The sequence below is a fragment of the Syngnathus leptorhynchus genome, chromosome 1 (genome assembly GCF_054491065.1).
Source record: "Syngnathus leptorhynchus isolate UIUO chromosome 1, UIUO_Slep, whole genome shotgun sequence".
NCBI classification, from domain to species: Eukaryota; Metazoa; Chordata; class Actinopteri; order Syngnathiformes; family Syngnathidae; genus Syngnathus; species Syngnathus leptorhynchus.
Window position 1 is genome coordinate 1,612,501 of NC_141195.1, and position 18,839 is coordinate 1,631,339.

Consider the following 18,839-nt stretch of genomic DNA (forward strand, 5'->3'; position numbering starts at 1 on the left):
CCGAGCGGTGTTCTATTGTTGGACTTCTGTGCTTGACACGGATTGTCAAAAATGAACACCATGTTCAAACATAAGTGTCCATGTGTGCATCTGGCACCAGGACACCCTAGGCCGCAGTTCGATTATCAACTTTGCAGTCGTGCCAGCTTTCACTGGAGCGGTTGCCAGCCGAGTGTGAAGCGGTTGGGATCAGGTTCAGCACCTCCAAATCTGAGTCCATGGTTCTCGGTCGGTAAAGGGTGGAATGCCCTCTCCGGATCGGGGATGAGATCCTGCCCCACGTGGAGGAAATAAAGTATCTTGAGGTCTTGTTCACGAACAAGGGCAGGGTGGAGCGTGAGACTGACAGGCGGATCGCTGCAGCGTCGGCTGTAATGCAGACTCTGTACTGGTCCGTCGTGGTGAAGAGAGAGCTGAGCCAAAAGGCAAAGCTCTCAATTTACCGGTCGATCTACACTCCTACCCTCACCTATGGTCATGAGCTATGGGTCATGACCGAAAGAACAAGATCCCGGATACAAGCGGCCGAAATGAGTTTTCTCCGTAGGGTGTCCAGGCTTTCCCTTAGAGCTAGGGTGAGAAGCTCGGTCATCCAGGAGAGACTCGGAGTAGAGCCGCTGCTCCTCCATTTTGTGAGGACCCAGATAAGGTGGCTCGGGCATCTCATCAACATGCCTCTCAATTTACTGGTCGATTGACGCTTCTACCCTCACCTATGGTCATGAGCTATGGGTCATGACCGAACGAGATCCCGGATACAAGCGGCCGAAATGAGTTTTCCCCGTAGGGTGTCCGGGCTCTCCCTTAGAGATAGGGTGAGAAGTTTGGTCATACGGGAGAGACTCGGAGGAGGTGAGGTGGCTCTGGCATCTCATCAGGATGCCTCCTGGACGCTTCCCTGGGGAGGTGTTCCGGGCATGTCCTTTCGGCAGGAGACCCCGTGGACAACCCAGGACGCGCTGGAGAGACTATGTCTCTCAGGTGGCCTGCGAACGTCTTGGGATCCCCCAGGATGACCTGGACAAAGTGGCTGGGGAAAGGGAAGTCTGGGAGTCCCTCCTAAAGCTGCTGCCCCCGCGACCTGATCCCGGATAAGCGGAAGAAGATGGATGGATGGATGGATGGATGGATCGATGATTAAAGTGTCTGTGATTAAAAACATTTATTGATTGAATAATAAATTTGTTTAGGAAAACTTTTATTACCTCATCTTCATCTACATAGTCGTCGATTTCCATACGCTGTGTGGGGATTTCAACAAGGGCCACATCTTTAGGCACCCGCCGTCTGCAATCAAACAAAGTCAACAAAATTTGTTGCAGGCCTGACATTTTTATCTTTTCTAGATTAAAAAATATATTTGAAATAAACTTCAGTGTGAAATGTAAAACTAAAAACACCTTCCAATCCCCTAGAAGTCAATTTTTTTGGGGCACGTACAGCATCTGGCTGGGTGGGTGGCCAGTGCAGGTACTGGCAATCTTGCTAAACTTGAAGGTCGCAAGGATTCCAGTCAGTATGAGCAGATTCTTGTGAACAATGTTCAAGAATCAGTGACAAAGTTGAAGTTGCCCAGGGCCCGGATACTTCAACAAAACACAACCCTAAACACTGCTCAAATTCTACTAAGTTTAGTGAGTGACTAAAGGGCTATTTTTGTGACCTTTTTTGAGTTACGCAAAGGGATATTTTCAACCAATATTAATTTAAGATTTTTTTATATGATTTTCCCCAAGAACTTTATTTTTGAGAACCTCAAAAAAACAACATTGCAGCAGTTAAAGCACGCTACTGAAACGTGAGTTGATATTTCGTGGTCAGCAGGTTTAGTTTTTACCTCTCAGAGAGGACCCACCTTTGGCTTTGGAATGCCGTACCGATACTTCAGTAGAAACATTTAAGACACAACTAAAGACACATTTGTATACTATGGCCTTTAATCAACCTGTGTTGGCTGATTCGGCTGAAGTTTGTGTTCTCTGTCCTGCCCCCCAAGGTAACACCCAAATGGAAAATGGCTGTCTGGATTTCTTGTCGCGGGATGAGGGATCTGAGGTGGATTACCACCCTCGAAGACACTGCCAGCACAATTTAGGGAACCTTCGTGCAGCTCTTCCCTATGAATATGGACATCCAGTTTTTCTTTGGATTGTTTTACATTGTGTTCTATGTGCCCTCTCTCTATCCATTGCAGCCTGGCCATCCTGGAACAGGTATCCTCCCATCTGTGGTCTCTTCTCAAGGTTTCTCAATTTCCCCAGTAGGTTTTATTTTAGTTTTTCCTTGCCCTCCTGGGAGTTTAAGATCAGGGGATGTTAAGAATAATTGTCATTTTTTTTGGTACATGTAAAGCCCGTTGAGACTTGTCTGTGATTTAGGACTATGTAAATAAACTTGACTTGACCCACCGACCGTGTCGTCCATGGCAACGCGACTTCTAAATACAACATTAGTTTTCATTGTTACATAAATGAGACACAATTATACATGCCGTTGGAAATAAAAAATGTATGATAAAATGAATGTTTTACACAATGAATTTATTATGTTCTGGTCTTCCAATGTCTAGTAATAAAAGGTTTACAGTAAGTACAACATGCTGCAGCTCGCCTGGTCACAAGGATGATAAATTTTGATCGTATTACCTCGATACTAGCCATCTTGCATAGACTCCCGTTACAATGTTCTGGGCTTTCTAGTGTTAGCACACCCCACCAAAAAGAATAAATGCTCTTGATAATCTTGATAACATGCTAATAATCTGGCCTTTGCTAACTTGGAATAAAAGGCAGGAAAAATAATCAAATCTAGTGTGATTATCAGTATGCATGCACCATTACCCACATCCCACCACACTCACTCTGTCTTGATGAGGATGTCCTGGTTTTTAGGTTCAAGCACACACTTGCAGATGAGTTCCTGAGTGACGGGGATGGCCACGTTGTTGGAAACACACAAGTCTGATAGGTAGTCCAGAAAACTGTAGACAAAATAAGTGTGATTATGCTCTCTCTCGCACTAACTGCTGTGCTGTGATGGCATGCCTACCGGGGCTCACGGTTTTTTCGAACTAAGTTAACAAAGGTCTCCACTTCGGTCTTTGTGATATGCTTCTCCAGCAGCTTGCGGTTGTTATGCAATAGAGCGGTGATGGTGTCCTCTGCCAGGATGTCATAGCCTATCTGACTCTGCATCAGGCCAAACTGCTTGGCGATGTACTCCTGGAAAAAAAAAAAACAACAACTTTATTTACATAGTGCTTCGCAACAGCTGCAGCTGTAACAAAACAACAGCAATAGATCAAATATCATCCATCTATTCATTATCTGGACCACTGTCCCCACGGGGATCGCGGGCTTGCTGGAGCCTACCCCAGCAGTCATCGGGCAGTAGGCGGAAAATACAGAGATGAACAACCATTCACACTCGTACTCACACCTAGGGACAATTTGGAGTGCTCAATCGGCCTACCAGGTGGGAGGAAACCGGAGTGCTCAACCGCCCCGTGTTGCAATCATGTACGCATGTTTTTGTAAGGCTCGACACCCACAGACCACCGGACAGGACACAGTGAGCTAACTAGTGGCATCACAGGACAGACTGACAAAAGAGTGACTGAATGACAGGGTTTAAGTAGGGAAACTAACAAGACAGTGACAGGTGTGGGTGATTTCCTGATTAGGGGGCGTGGTTGAGTGGCAGGTGCCGCAGGCACGTGAGACATACATGTGTAACTCAACGTGCAGCCCGCAGTTACGCAAATCATGGGAGGCTACTGTTCTGTAAAAGAGTGAAATGAATAAATTGAAATAATAATAATAATAAAGATGAATTCATGGAAAAGCTGTAATGAATGCAGTGCTGTCTTTAATTGTATTCAACAATATACATATTTGACCACTTTTAATTGTTACGGCTCTATTGTGGCGGACCTTAGTAGCAGGCCTCTCACCCAGCAGGCCTACAGTTAGGGTTTTGATGCGTTTGTCCAGCTCAGTGGCCTAGTGGTAGAGTGACCGCCCTGAGACTGGAAGGTTGTGGGTTCAAACCGGGTCATACCAAAGACAATAAAAATGGGACCCATTGCCTCCCTGCTTGGTACTCAGCATTACGGGTTAGAATTGGGGGGTTAGATCACTAAATGAGTCCCGAACGCTGCACCGCTGCTGGTCACTGCTCCCCTCTCCCCCAGGGGATGGATCAAAATCATATGCGGATGGATTGAATGAAGAGGACAAATTTCACCACACCCAGACGTGTGTGTGACGATGATCATTGGGACTTGGGGACTTTTGTGATGCTATGCTTGTAACTTTGATGAATTGTCTTTAGCTACATATGTTGGCAGTCATGGAATAAAGACGTCATCCTCCCTTCTGCCACATTGGCGACATCAGCCTGCCACAATGTGAAGCCGATTTCTTTAATTTATTTTATGTTTTGTATGCATTTTGACATCCTGCATCAATGGGATTGCTCAGGTCCGCTTCACCACTGTATAAATAAGGTGAGTTTAAATAAAGTTCAGTCACAAAGGAACCCTAGAGTCGCTGTGAGCGACTCTTTACAGTGCCACTGCATCCTATGGGTCACTCAAATTTAAAATGCTTGCGCATCGACTTGACACTCAGGTTGCGTACAATATTTATAGCACGTTAATTTTCAGTGTAATGAACAGAATAGAATTGAAATATTTTCTTATTGTACAACAGACTCACTGGAGGTACAATGAAATTGCAAGGGGCTTTTCAAGGTGCTGGTTCCTGGTGTAAATAAATATAAATAGTATAAATCTAAATTGTATAAATAGCATAAATCGAAATAGACAAATTTTATACAGTGAAACGTATGTAGTATGTGTTTGGTGACTGGTGCATGTGTGCATTTAGAGTGGTGGTTTTTGGGAAGAAGCTGTATCTGAGTCATTTTGTCCTGGATTTGATACCCCTGAAGCGTCTGCCAGAGGGCAGCAAGCAAAACAGGTGGTGGGCGGTATGAGTGCTGTCTCCGATGATGGACTGTGCTCTGCTGAGGCGGCAGATTGAGTGTATGTCACTGAGGGAGGGGGCATCCCATGATTTTCTGTGCTGTCTTGACCACTCTCTGGAGCCTCTTCCACTCTGCTTTGGTGCACTCTGAGAACCACACCAAAGTACACTAGGTCATGATGCTCTCGACAGAAGATCGATAAAAAGTTAGCAGCAAGCAGCTTCTGGTGGATGTTTTTTCTGAGCACTCTAAGGAACTGCAGATGTTGCTGTGCTTCTTGAGGACAGCCTAGGTGTTGGCCAACCAGGACAGGTCAGCAGAGATGGTGGTGCCTAGGATGGTGAAAGATGTAACTCTCTGTCCTGAAGTGCCATTGACAGTGAGGGGTGGATCTGTTCTGAAGTCCAGAATGATCTCTTTTTGTCCTAGTGGTTTTTAGTTGCAGGTTGTTCACTGTACACCACTCAGAAACCCATGGGACCTTGTTCCTGTAAGCTGACTCGTCGCCCTCTGAGATCAAACCCACCATTGTTGTGTTGTCAGCAAACTTCACGATGACGTTACTGTCATGGGCTGGTCTGCAGTAGGAGGTATAGAGGTTGTAGAGAAGAAAACTCAGCACACACCCCTGTGGGGTGCCCATGTTAACTGTTCTAGGTAGAGAGAGATGGGGACCAGGTTTGACTGCTTGTGTCCGAGGGAGTTAATAAGGGGGTCCTTTATACAGCAGTAGGTAGGAGTCCTTTATACAACAGTAGGTAGGAAGGGTAAGCCCAAGTTTAAACAGCTTGCTAATCGGGATGGCAGGAATGATTGCGTGAAGGCTGAGCTGTAGTCAATGAAGAGCATCCTGACCTAACAATCCAGGTGTTCCTGGTGGCTCAGCGTGGTGTCGTGAGTGGTGGTTATGGCGTTTTCTGTGGATTTATTTGGATTTTTTTTTTTTTTTTTTCCCCCAATTTGAAGGTTTCAAGTTTTGGATTAATTTGTAGAGAGCAGAAATGCGTCTCTTCTCAAGTGGATCTGTGTCTCGAATTACATCCAATAGACTTTTGAGCGGTAAATAAGGAAAAGAAGGAAATGGTCTTTTCCAAAAAGTACATATTTGTAAATATCTAAATAAGCTGGAAGCTGGTATGTCACACTCACTAGTTAAAAGTCCAAATGATTTAAATGTATAATTTAAGAAAAGTTCATTAAATGTCTGGCCTTCAGCGGAGGCTTCGTGGCCGTTTGTCTACAGTCTATCATCAGACACGTAAATATGGGTGCGGATCTAGAGGTTTGTACGGCTTCGTGCACCAACTGCACCCTTCTCTTAGAGAGGCTGTCCATGCTAGAGGGACGTGCCTGCCAGCGAGAGCAGAATAGTGCGATAACCGTAGATGTGGCGGACACAGACGCGGACTGTCGTCAGCCCGCTAGCCCAGTTAGCATTAGCCCCAAGCGGCTTGCTAACCGCGATGAGCCAGGTAAGACGCACAACTATCCAAAGTCATCTCGGTCTACTGGCCCTCGCACCTTTTCTGGTTTGGTGCACGAGTGAACGCTGGCGCGTTTTGCTGCCGCTGCTCTCTGGACAATTTTTGATTGTTTTTGACGTTTTGCTCGATTTCCTGCAAAGTCTGCAGCAGATCACTAAACTTGGACGAATGTCGTACTCTTGGTTTTACTCTTGGACAACTCTCAAGTGGACTTGTTTGTTTGTAGCGTGGTTGCCTACACTGTCCAGCTGCTACCTGTGTGCTAGCTGGTCGCTGCTCCGCTGTTTTCCTGTCTGGCCCGTGTATCATACATATCAACCCTGCTGTGAGCTCTATGCTCTGGTGGACCTCCCTGTCCGCCATGATTCATCCAGCATGAAGTCAACCCAGATTCGTTACACAAACGCAGTGCTTCTCCAGCTCCGGCACTGCCGGTTTGCTCCCCCACCTGCACTGCAATGCTTTCCGGACATCGCTCGCCGTCACCACCGGAGATACAGCCACCGTGGAGCTCGACGCAACTACCACATCGATGACTCCACTGCCATAAACACCATCTGGTCCTACACCCGCCGCCATCCACCGAGAAACATGAACAGGAAGGTGGATCACAGTGCATTGGCTAGCCTAGCTAGGGTAGCTAATGCTTCCTGCTCAAACCAACACTGTGACGTCAATCTGGGACTACTTAACATTCGCTCCCTCACCGGCAAAGGACCGCTGCTACAGGACCTCCTCCTTGACAGCAAGTTTGACTTTCTGTGTTTGACTGAAACATGGCAACATCCTGGTGACTTTTCTCAGTTGAATGAATCATGTCCACCCGGGTTTGTTTATATGAGCAAACCATGCCTCACTGGTCGAGGAGGAGGTCTAGCAATATTTCATCGTGAAACTTGGAAGGTCTCATCTCTTTCGGTGCCAGAGACCAGTTCTTTTGAATCGGTTGCTCTGCAGCTAAGTGGACCCACTCCAATTATTTTAGCTAATATCTACCGTCCACCCAAACCAAATAAGGACTTTATTTCGGAATTCACTACATTCCTCACTCACATCTGCTCACTTTCATCCAACATCATTCTGCTTGGGGACTTAAATATCCACATGGACAACTCCAACACCACTCTCACTAAGGATTTTATGTTCTGCCTGGACAGTTTTGGACTTAAACAACACATTAATTTCCCCACTCACACCAAAGGCCATATTTTAGATTTAGTCTGCTGCTCTGGTGTCACTCCTCTTAACTGCTCTCCTGTTGATCTGGGAGCAGGCCTCTCTGATCATTTACTAGTTTCTTTTAACCTCAGTCTCACACTGTCCAAAATCAAACAATCCCGTACCATATCCTTCCGCAATATCAAAAATATCAACATAGCAGATTTCACCTCAGCCATTGGCCATCTCCCCACCGTCACTCCCCCATATACCCCGGATCAGCTTGTTTCTGCTTACGACACTGGTCTACAAACTCTGCTAAACTCATTTGCCCCCCTCAAAACCCGAACTGTTTCTTTCCCCCACTCTGCAGCCTGGTTCTCAACTCATCTACGTCAACTGAAAGCCAAAGGACGACCGCTGGAACGGCTTTCTCGCAAAACTGGACTCATGATTCATAAACTGTTGTACCATACTCACATAATGCAATATAAGGCTGCAATTTCCTCCGCAAAATCACACTATTTTGCGGAGAAAATTGCAGCTGGTGCGGGGAACACCAGAGCCCTGTTTTCCATCATTAATAATTCAACCCGCCCACGTGACTCCCTCCCCCCACACTTCTATTCTACCGGTCACTGTAACACCCTGATGTCCTTCTTTGACAATAAAATAGCCACTATCCACCAACAACTGACCTCTCACATGTCTAGCTATTCATCTTCTTTCCTTCCTCATCCCACCCCCACCTCTCTTTCCTGCTTCCAACTTCCCTCTGCTGCTGATCCATCCAAACTGATTCGAAATTTAAAGCCATCTACATGTCAACTTGACCCTCTGCCTACTCCTCTGGTTTTAGCCTCCCTCCCCTCTCTGCTCCCCTTGATTACTGCTATTATCAATTCTTCCCTCACCTCTGGTTCTGTCCCTCTATCTCTTAAATCTGCTACAGTTACCAGTTAAATTCTTGAAAAAGTGGTTGCATCTCAGATCCACACCCACCTCACTAATAATAATCTATACGAACAGTTCCAGTCTGCTTTTCGCCCTCGACACAGTACAGAAACAGTCCTTATTAAAATCACTAATGATCTCCTGATTGCAGCCGACTCTGGTCTCATATCCATACTCATTCTTCTTGATTTAAGTGCAGCTTTTGACACTATCTCTCACTCCATCCTCTTAGGAAGACTAGCTGCTATTGGACTGGTTGACACACCCCTGCACTGGTTTCACTCTTATCTTTCTGGCCGTTCTCAATTTATCCAGTTAAAATCATTCACATCTCACCCCTCCCCCGTGTCCTCTGGTGTTCCCCAGGGTTCTGTCCTTGGTCCTCTCCTATTTATCATTTATCTCCTCCCACTTGGTCAGATTTTCCGTAAACATAACATTAATTTTCACTGTTACGCGGATGACACCCAGCTCTATGTCTCTTCAAAACCCCCTTTCAGCCTCACAACCTCCTCTCTCAGTGCGTGCCTTCAAGAAATAAAATCCTGGTTCACCTCAAACTTCCTTAAACTAAACAGCGACAAAACTGAGGTAATCCTTATAGGTTCCAAAGCTTCTCTCAATAAACAACCCTGTTTTACTCTCACCATTGACACCTCCTCGGTTTCCCCTTCCCCTCAGACAAAGAGTCTGGGTGTCGTCCTTGATTGCAACCTATCATTCAGCACCCACATAAACAACACTATCCGTTCCGCTTATTTTCACCTCCGTAACATTAATCGCCTCCGCTCATCACTCACCCCATCCAGCGCTGCTATCTTAGTCCACTCACTTGTCACCTCTCGCTTAGATTACTGCAACTCCATCCTTTTTGGTCTCCCTCAAAAACTCCTCCATAAATTGCAACTGGTCCAGAACGCTACTGCTCGCATTGTCACTGGAACCACTGTCTACCATCATATCACTCCCGTTCTACACCAACTTCACTGGCTTCCCATAAAACAGCGCATTGATTATAAAATTCTCCTTCACACATTCAAGGCCATCCATAACCTTGATCCTCCATACCTGTCAGACCTCCTTCATGTACACAGTACTACCCGGTCTCTCAGGTCTGCCTCCAGTATCACCCTCACTGTCCCCTCATTTCATCTGTCAACTATGGGGGCCAGAGCCTTCAGTTGCTCTGCCCCTCGCCTCTGGAATTCCCTCCCCCGGGACATCAGAAACATTGACTCTATCGAACTTTTTAAATCTCACCTCAAAACCCACCTGTTTAGGCAGGCATTTGTCTAAGTTTATTGCTCTGCTCAAGAGGTCTCTTTGCTTTTAGACTTCTTTTCTTTTAATTGTGTCTATTTTATGTGTGTTCGGCGATCCTTGAGTGCCTTGGTCATAGGTGACTTCATTACCCGAAATATCCCGCTTAAAAATCCAGCCACGGTAATGTGTATTCCTGGGGGCAGAGCACCCGACATAGAAACTAATCTTAGGGAGCTGGCTCGCAATAGGTCTAGTCAACAGCGTAGTTCCAACAACACTAGCTACTCGGATATAGTGATACATGTTGGCTCCAATGATGTTAGGATGAGGCAATCAGAGATCACAAAGAAAAACATAGTGAGGGCTTGTGATCTCGCCAGAAAGATGAGTCGGCATCAAGTGTTTGTCTCTGGCCCCTTGCCTGGGAGAGGCACTGATGAGAGGTTTAGTAGATTAGTCTCCCTTAATCGATCGATGGCTGGGTTCTGTAAAAAGCAGGGACTGTATTTTATAGATAACTGGTCCTCCTTCTGTGGCCGCCCCAACCTGCTGAGGAAGGACGGCCTTCATCCTAACCGTGAAGGCGCCTTCACCCTTTCTAGGAATATAGATAACTGTTTTGTTCAAAAATCCTTCGATAAATACAATCCCCGATCGACCGATTACACTTAAACTCGGTTTTATGAATATTAGATTGCTTCATCCGAAAGCAGTTCTCGTTAATGACCTCATCACGGAACATAATCTAAACGTTTTTGGTCTTTGCGAGACCTGGTTAAAACCTGATGAACTGTTGCCGCTTAATGAGGCCTCGCCTCAAAATTTGTGAACTTGCATGTGGTGCGTCCTCGAAAAAAGGGTGGGGGTGTCGCCCTCATCTCAAATTCCAATCTAAGATTTAGGCCTCGTTTGATTAACATTTTGAAAAAAATTGAAGTTCTCACTGTCCGATCCATCACTTTACCGTCATTTTATCTTGCTGTTATTTACCGTCCACCCGGGGCTTACTCTGGCTTCCTAGATGAATTGTCAGAATTCGTGGCTGATCTAGTGACAAATGCAGATAATATAATAATTATGGCGGATTTCAATATCCACATGAATTTACCGTCAGAGCCTTTTATTTTGGCGTTTCAGATTTTAACTGATATGTTTGGTTTTACGCAAGCCGTATAGGCAGCAACGCATAAAAATGGAAATACCTTAGATCTGGTATTATCCCGAGGACTAGCAACCTCAAATATAACAGTACTGCCATACACTACTGTTTTTTCTGATCATTACTGAATAAAATTAGAAATTTTAGTTTTTTGTCAAAGACAAGAGCGCAATCAAAATGACAGCAGCTGTAATATTAACTCCGTAACTGTGACTGCGCTCTCTGAGTTACTGCCACTGGCAACTGCCATATTTCCCGCATATATCGCTCTATTGATAATCTTACAAATGAATTCAATGCGACAGTGTTAAATGCCATCGACTCTGTGGCGCCGCTACGTCTGAGAACTCGCCGTAGATTGCCTACGCCAGGGGTGTCCAAACTTTTTGCAAGGAGGGCCAGATTTGATAAAGTGAAGGGGCCCGGAGGCCAGTAGTTTTTTCGGACATTTTTTTAACTACAATTTCATCCAAATAAACACTGTTATAAAACAAATTTCATTCTCCCAATTGTCTTTATTTTTTAAATGACAAAATAACCAAATATATGCCACTCAGGCAGATGTGAACAACTCTAAAAACACAAATTCTGCCTTTCATTCATATCTGAAGAGTCCGATAACATTGAACAAACTGTATGAAATACCTTAAATTTACATGAGTTTAAAATTATTTTTGCCTCATGAACATTTTAAACAGGAGTTATAAGTAATACATAAAATACGATAACATTGAACAAACTGTATGAAATACCTTAAATTTACATGAGTTTAAAATTATGTTCGCCTCATGAACATTTCACACAGGGTTCACGCAGCCGGTTCGCGCATACCCTTTTTACAACGGGTTTATTTCCGCATTTGATTTGCGCATGCTCCGCATAGCAGGACAGCTGGACTCATGTTCTCGCTGTGAAATCACGCCGGGTCGCGCGAGATTACATTTCTGCGGCATAAATATAAAATAGCTTTGGTACGTGTGTATTAAAGCGCTGGTCAACAATGGCGGCGGGCCACATACTAAAGATTTTATCACAGAGGCTGCGGGCCGGACTTTGGACATGGCTGGCCTACGCCGTGATTCACAGATGAAACATGTACGCTTAAGCAATTACCGTATTTTATTTTTCTTATTTTGGGTGGGGGGACGACTTAAACTGAGGAGCGACTGATATTTGAATTTTCAAAATTAAAAAAAAAAAAAGGGAAACCGTGATAAACGAACCGCAATGTAGCAAGGTAATTAGCTGTAATTTGAATTTCAAGTAACGTCAGCAGCGCGGCAGTTGTTTACATAAAGGACAAAGATTCACGGGATGCTGAAGGGCCCCACGTCCTACCAGCATCATTAGCGGCTTTATTTTTAAGTGACACGGAGGACAAAGAGTTTGAAGGATTTGATGATTTGGAGTGACACAGAAGGTTTGAAAAACTAATATGGCTTTTACACACGCCCGGTCCTACTTGATGGAGCTTTTCTTTCACCTCCGTGAATGGAAGTCAGGGGCCGGCGCTCGGCCGAGTGGCTGTCCGGGGACGGTGGATGTGGCTCGGACATGGCTTTTACGCACGCCCAGTCTTATTCTATGGAGCTCTCTTCAACCTCCGTGGCTGGAAATGCCACCTCCGGGGATGGAAGTCCACGCCGCCGCACGCCTGGAAGTCAACTTTGTTAACGCTACAATATAGTTATATACTAGATCTGTGGAATAACGACGAGGCTGACGTCAGGGCGCACACGTGGCGTTGTTGACAAAGGACGAGGAATGTGATTGATGGATTTAATGATTTGGAGTGACACAGATGGTTTGATAATATTGTTGTAATATGATAGTTATTTGAAATATACTTTATATATTGTTATATGGGTCTGTGGAATAATTAGAAATGCAACTTACGAGTTCGACGTCAGTGGCGGGGCGCATATGCGGCGCATACGTGGCATTGTTTACATAAAGGACGATTGATGAATTTAATGAATTGGAGTGACACAGATGGTTTTATAAACATGTTATTTATGTAATAGTTATTAGAATAACTGAATGTTACGTCAGGCCCGTTCTCAGCTCTTCGTTTGTGTTAATGTTACGTTCGCATGCCTATCGGTTAGCCTGTTGTTGCTCGTTCAAGTGTGTTCTTGGTGATGGATTTTGTCAAATTAATTTCCCCCAAAATGTGACCTATACTCCGAAGCGACTTATATATTTTTTCTCATGTTATTGTGCATTTTATGGCTAATACGACCTATATTCCGGAGCGACTTTTAGTCAGAAAAATACGGTATGTAGAAAGCATGAGCGCAAATGGCTTTCAACCAAACTTGAGGTTTTCCATCAGGCATGGTGTGACAGCCTCCTGAAATATAAAGATGCGCTTATCTTAGCAAAAACTCGTTATTTTTCGCAAGAGATTAATCTAAATAAAAACAATCCTAAATACTTATTTGATACAGTGGCAAAGCTGGCAGCCGACCCCCGATAGCTCCTTCCACTAAGCTGACGAGTTCATGAAGTTTTTCGCTCGAAAGATTTAATCCATTCGGGATGAGATCAAGATGACCATTCCAATCGCTCAGTCGAGACCGCCGATTACCGGCGCTGACGATCATGCAATAACCCTCTCAAATTTTAAAAGCGTGTCCCTTGAAAGGCTTACACAATTGGTTAGTGCGGCTGAACAAACAACATGTTTACTCGACCCACTTCCAGCCAAACTATTTAAAGAATTATTTCAAATTTTAGGACCATCCATCTTAAATATAATTAATCTGTCCGTCTCCTCTGGGATAGTGCCAACAGCCTTTAAAACCGCTATTATTAAACTGCTACTTAAGCGACCAAATCTTGACCCAGACTGTCTCGGTAATTATAGGCCAGTTTCAAACCTCCCATTCATAGCAAAACTTCTTGAAGAAGTAGTAGCGCAGAAACATATTGATTACATGGTCGCCAATAATCGATATTAAACATTTCAGTCTGGTTTTAGAGCTAATCATACCATTGAGACAGCACTTGCTAAAGTGACTAATGATCTATCAGAGCTATGGATTCAAATATTTCATCTATATTGTTAGTACTCAATTTTAGTGCTGCCTTTGACACTGTAGACTTCGATGTTTTATTAGAGCGTCTTAAAGGTTGTGTTGGTATTTCAGGGTCAGCATTAGGCTGGTTCTATTCCTATCAATCAGACAGGACACACCGAGTGGTCCATGGCAATACGTCCTCTGAGCGCTATGTTACGTGTGGTGTCCCACAGGTATCGGTACTCGGACCAATTCTATTCAATATTTATATAATTCCGCTTGGGAACATAATACGTAAATATAATATTAGTTTTCAATGTTGTGTGGATGACACTCATTTATATATGCCGTTATTGATGACGGATCCGCGGGACTGTTGTAATCTTGAGGCGTGCCTTGTGGAGATCAAGCAATGGATGTCTCTCATCTTCCTTCGTCTTAACCCAGATAAAACTGAGATGTTGATAATTGGTCCAGCACGTTATCAACACTTATTTAAGGAAACCACTAGAACTATAGATAACTGTACTATCACTCAGAGCGATACTGTCCTTTAATTAACCTGTAGTGGCCGATTCAGCTGGAGTTTGTTTTCGCTCTTTTAAGAGATTGGGCATAATTTGGTTGGTTATTGGTTGCTTTTTTTCATGGGGCACCAGTGATGTTAACCATGATATCGGGTTGGTCATTGGCTCCATTTGTGCCCAAATTTCACCCTCGCTGTACTAAAAAAAAATGTTTCCAGTGAAGTACTTTAACAATATTTGATGTCCAATAATTAAAGAGGAAATTCGGCAGTCCAAGTCCACCAGCCTCTTTGGGCACCTCTAGATAAATCTTTTTCATTTAAGGGTTTGAGTTCATCCATATAAATGAAGATATTGAAGTGTCTAGTTTTTTGAAAATTGACTTTGTGAGAAAAATAGGAATCATTTGAAATACATAAAGGAATTTCAGCAAAATAGCCATTTTGATCATATTGATTCTGCCGGTCAAGGAGATTGATATTTGGAGATTGGTATTGGTATAAGAGATTTCTTCAAACAATATATCAAAATTAAAAGCACGTAATCCATGCATTGTGCGGGTGACAATACCCAAGTATTTAAATGAATTTTTTTCCACCTTAAAGGGATAAACAAAGAAGTCTTCAACAATGTTTTTAATTGAGAACAGTCAGCTCTTTGGATAATTTAATTTGTATCTTGATACATAAACTGCCAAATTCATTAAGTACTTTGACCAGTCAAGGTATGGACACAGACAGATTGGAAATATACAGCAATAAATCGTCTGCATAGAGGAAAACATTGTGAATGATTCCCTCTCGAAAAATTCCAGCAATCATGTTATCCCCTCTGACAGCCATGTTTCAATTGCCAAGTCGAAAAGACAAGGAGACAGACTCCAGCCCTGTCTACATCCTCTGTACAGCAGTGGGTAGCACGTCCGCCTCACAGTTAGGAGGGTGCGGGTTCGATTCCACCTCCGGCCCTCCCTGTGTGGAGTTTGCATGTTCTCCCCGAGCCCGCGTGGGTTTTCTCCGTGCACTCCGGTTTCCTCCCACATCCCAAAAACATGCTTGGTAGGCCGATTGAAGACTCTAAATTGTCCCTTGGTATGAGTGCGAGTGCGGATGGTTGTTCGTTTCTGTGTGCCCTGCGATTGGCTGGCAACCGATTCAGGGTGTCCCCCGCCTACTGCCCGATGACGGCTGGGATAGGCTCCAGCACGCCCGCGACCCCCGTGGGGACAAAGCGGTTCAGAAAATGAATGAATGAATTTTATTTCAAGCTTAAAAACAGAAAAAGATCAGTAAAATATAAAAGGAAAAGGAAAAAGAAAATAGGACAATAACAAAATGTCCCAAGCAAGTCGTAAATAACTTAACAGCTCGAAAAGGAGTAGGAAGAAGTTAAAGAGTTCCGTGTATTTGGCCCAAATTGATAATTTGTATTTATTTTTAAATTGGTTGATGGTTGGACATTGTTTCATTTCCGTGCTCAGGCTGTTCCATGGCTTTACTCCATAGATTGTTATGAAATGTTTTATGATTGTGGTCCGGCAATTTTGTATTCTGAAGTTTAATGGCTCTCTCAATCCGTAACCACCTCCTCTATCATGAAAGCTTATCTGTAGTTGTTTTGGCATTGGTAGAGTGATTGGTATAGTGTCTTGATCAATTTCTAAAACAGCGGACCAAATTAAAATCTCTTTAAAATGGCAAAAAGGTATCGCCATTCAACACAGTCGAAAGCTTTTTTGCTGTCTAAGGAAATGACAGGTTCTGTATCTGACATTTTTCTGCCTTTTGGTGTGTACAAAATAATAAGCAACCGATGCATGTGATAATATGGTTGTCTTAAACATTTCCCAGTCTGTTGTGTCAATGCAGTCTCAAAGAGCATCAGAGGCTCCCTCAGGCCACACTCTTACCCGCTTGCAAACCGGCCTGGATGCTTTCACTCTTTGTCTGTATGCGGGCATAAGCATAACAGTGATATGGTCCGAAAGTCCAATGTGGGGGAGGGGGGTGGCTTTGAAAGCTCCTTTATGTGTAGTGTTGACCAGGTCCAGGAAGTTGTCACCACGTGTTGGAAAATTAACATGCTGGTGAAGCTTAGGAAAAGTAGACTTTTGGTCCGCATGATTAATATCCCCAGCGAAGATGGTGAAACCGTCAGGGTGTGCCGTCTGTTGTTCACTGACAGCCTGGTACAGATCACTAAGAGCCGCGAACCTGTCGCTTCAGCTGTGGTGCAAGTTTTCTTTAAAACGCTCTGCACTTGGTTGCCCAGTCCGATCTGTTACACATCTTGATGTATTCAACTGATAAATCATGCACTACAATTTTGTAATGTCCTAGAATTCAAAATCTTCATATATGCAATTAATTAGATTAAATAATTATAAATCCTGTAATAAACTCGATTATTTTCTGTAATCACGCGACAGCAGTAATTTAAATATGTTGTCACGAAGTCGCAAGTATGTTCGAACGTACTGATAAATTCATTCATTCATTTTCTGAACCGCTTTGTCCCCACGGGGGTCGCGGGCGTGCTGGAGCCTATCCCAGCCGTCATCGGGCAGTAGGCGGGGGACACCCTGAACTGGTTGCCAACCAATCGCAGGGCACACAGAGACGAACAACCATTCGCACTCGCACTCACACCTAGGGACAATTTGGAGTGCTCGATCGGCTTATCAAGCATGTTTTTGGGATGTGGGAGGAAACCGGAGTGCCCGGAGAAAACCCACGCGGGCTCGGGGAGAACATGCAAACTCCACACAGGGAGGGCCGGCGGTGGAATCGAACCCGCACCCTCCTAACTGTGAGGCGGACGTGCTACCCACTGTACCACCGAGACGCCTGATAAATTCATACTCTCACATAATTTTTGAGCGGACTTGGAGCTAAATGCTGCAAACGTAGCATTTTTTCCCATAATGGAATGGGGTGCTGATTTGTGCATCTGCCAGTAAAAAAATGATTTTGTTTCAAGTATTTGGCTTATATTATACCAGTGATGTCCAAACCTTTTTACTTGCACATACCCTTTTTTGGGATGAAAGAAATTATTACACTGAAATGCACACACACACTATTTATCAATATACGCATATTTGTACACGGGATTGACTACACATTACGGGTTACTTGGAGTTGATTCATGCCCTGACAGCAAGGGGTTCACATGTCACCAGATAATCTGGTGACCAATGGCGGTTGTATTGATCTCTAAATGCTATCTTAGTTGACAGTTTAACAGTTGAAAACACTTCATGTATCTCACAAGATACTCCCAACTTCCTTTACCTGGTTCTTGCGGTAGTCCTCCTGGGAATGTCGCAGGACACGGTAGCAGAGTCGGAACATGTACTGGTATGGTGCGTTCTTTTGGTCAGCCAACTCCTCCAGACGGAATAGAGGCCCCTCTCCTCCACTACGGTCCTGGAAAGGAACCTTGAGGATGCCAAATATCTGAAGTAAAAGAGAGTTCATGTTAATTAGAGGTGCATAGAGCACTAAATATAGTGTAAATATGTAGACTACATTCAGTGTATGGAACAGTAAGAGCCTGGTTTATTTTAGGTTTTCACATAAACAAATGGGTGCAAAGCGGACTGCACACATGAACAAAAGTGGTAGCTAATCTAATCGGTTTACATTGACGCATAGGAACGGATCGACGTAGTAAACGGAGGATCCCCTGTGTACATTGTGTTAGAGAACAATCCTTACTGGTGGCCATGTTTATTTCATTCATATTTTAATGAGTCAAAATGCAAAAGCTTGTGACCAAAACATGGTGATTACAGCGCTGGGTACATTCAAATTAATTTGATCCCAATTACTCTTAGGCGAGACAATCCATCTGCCCGTCGGTCCGTACCGCTTGTCCCCACGTGCTATAGCAGCAGTCATTGGTCTTTAGACGGGAGAGACCCTGAATGGGTTGCCAGCCAATCGCAGGACACACAGAGACCAACAACCATTTGTACATGCATTCACACCTATGGGCAATTTGGGGAGAACCCACACAGGGAGAACATGCAAACTCCACACAGTGAATCCGGAGGTGGAATCAACTCTCTGAATTGTGAGGCCGATGTGCTAACCAGTGTGCCACCTCACTGTCAATTGTTAATACTTGTTTGAGACCGTTTTTTTGACTTTTTTCTGACTCATTGTTTTGCTACTGTATATTAATTTGTGTTTCAGTTTACTGGTTTCACTGTCCTTGTGAGTACTGAGAATTGGGACAAAACTGGTTCTAAGGTGAAATTGGGGGGGGGGTTATGACA

The 18,839-nt window shown here is 44.1% G+C and overlaps 1 protein-coding gene and 1 pseudogene across 8 annotated transcripts in view; one reads left to right on the top strand and one right to left on the bottom strand.

The window, feature by feature from the left end:
• The window catches only part of itpr3 (inositol 1,4,5-trisphosphate receptor, type 3), a 321,535-nt gene that overhangs the window by 170,301 nt on the left and 132,395 nt on the right, over positions 1–18,839 (bottom strand). For all 8 annotated transcript variants that reach the window (XM_085910327.1, XM_085910318.1, XM_085910310.1 and 5 more), the window contains 4 exons: positions 17,851–18,015; positions 3,049–3,221; positions 2,861–2,980; positions 1,206–1,287 (listed from right to left, as the gene is read on the bottom strand). In XM_085910327.1, the coding sequence (XP_085766453.1) occupies positions 1,206–1,287; positions 2,861–2,980; positions 3,049–3,221; positions 17,851–18,015 (540 nt within the window). The remainder of the gene's footprint in view (positions 1–1,205; positions 1,288–2,860; positions 2,981–3,048; positions 3,222–17,850; positions 18,016–18,839) is intronic.
• Positions 8,598–11,423, top strand: LOC147061384 (uncharacterized; annotated as a pseudogene).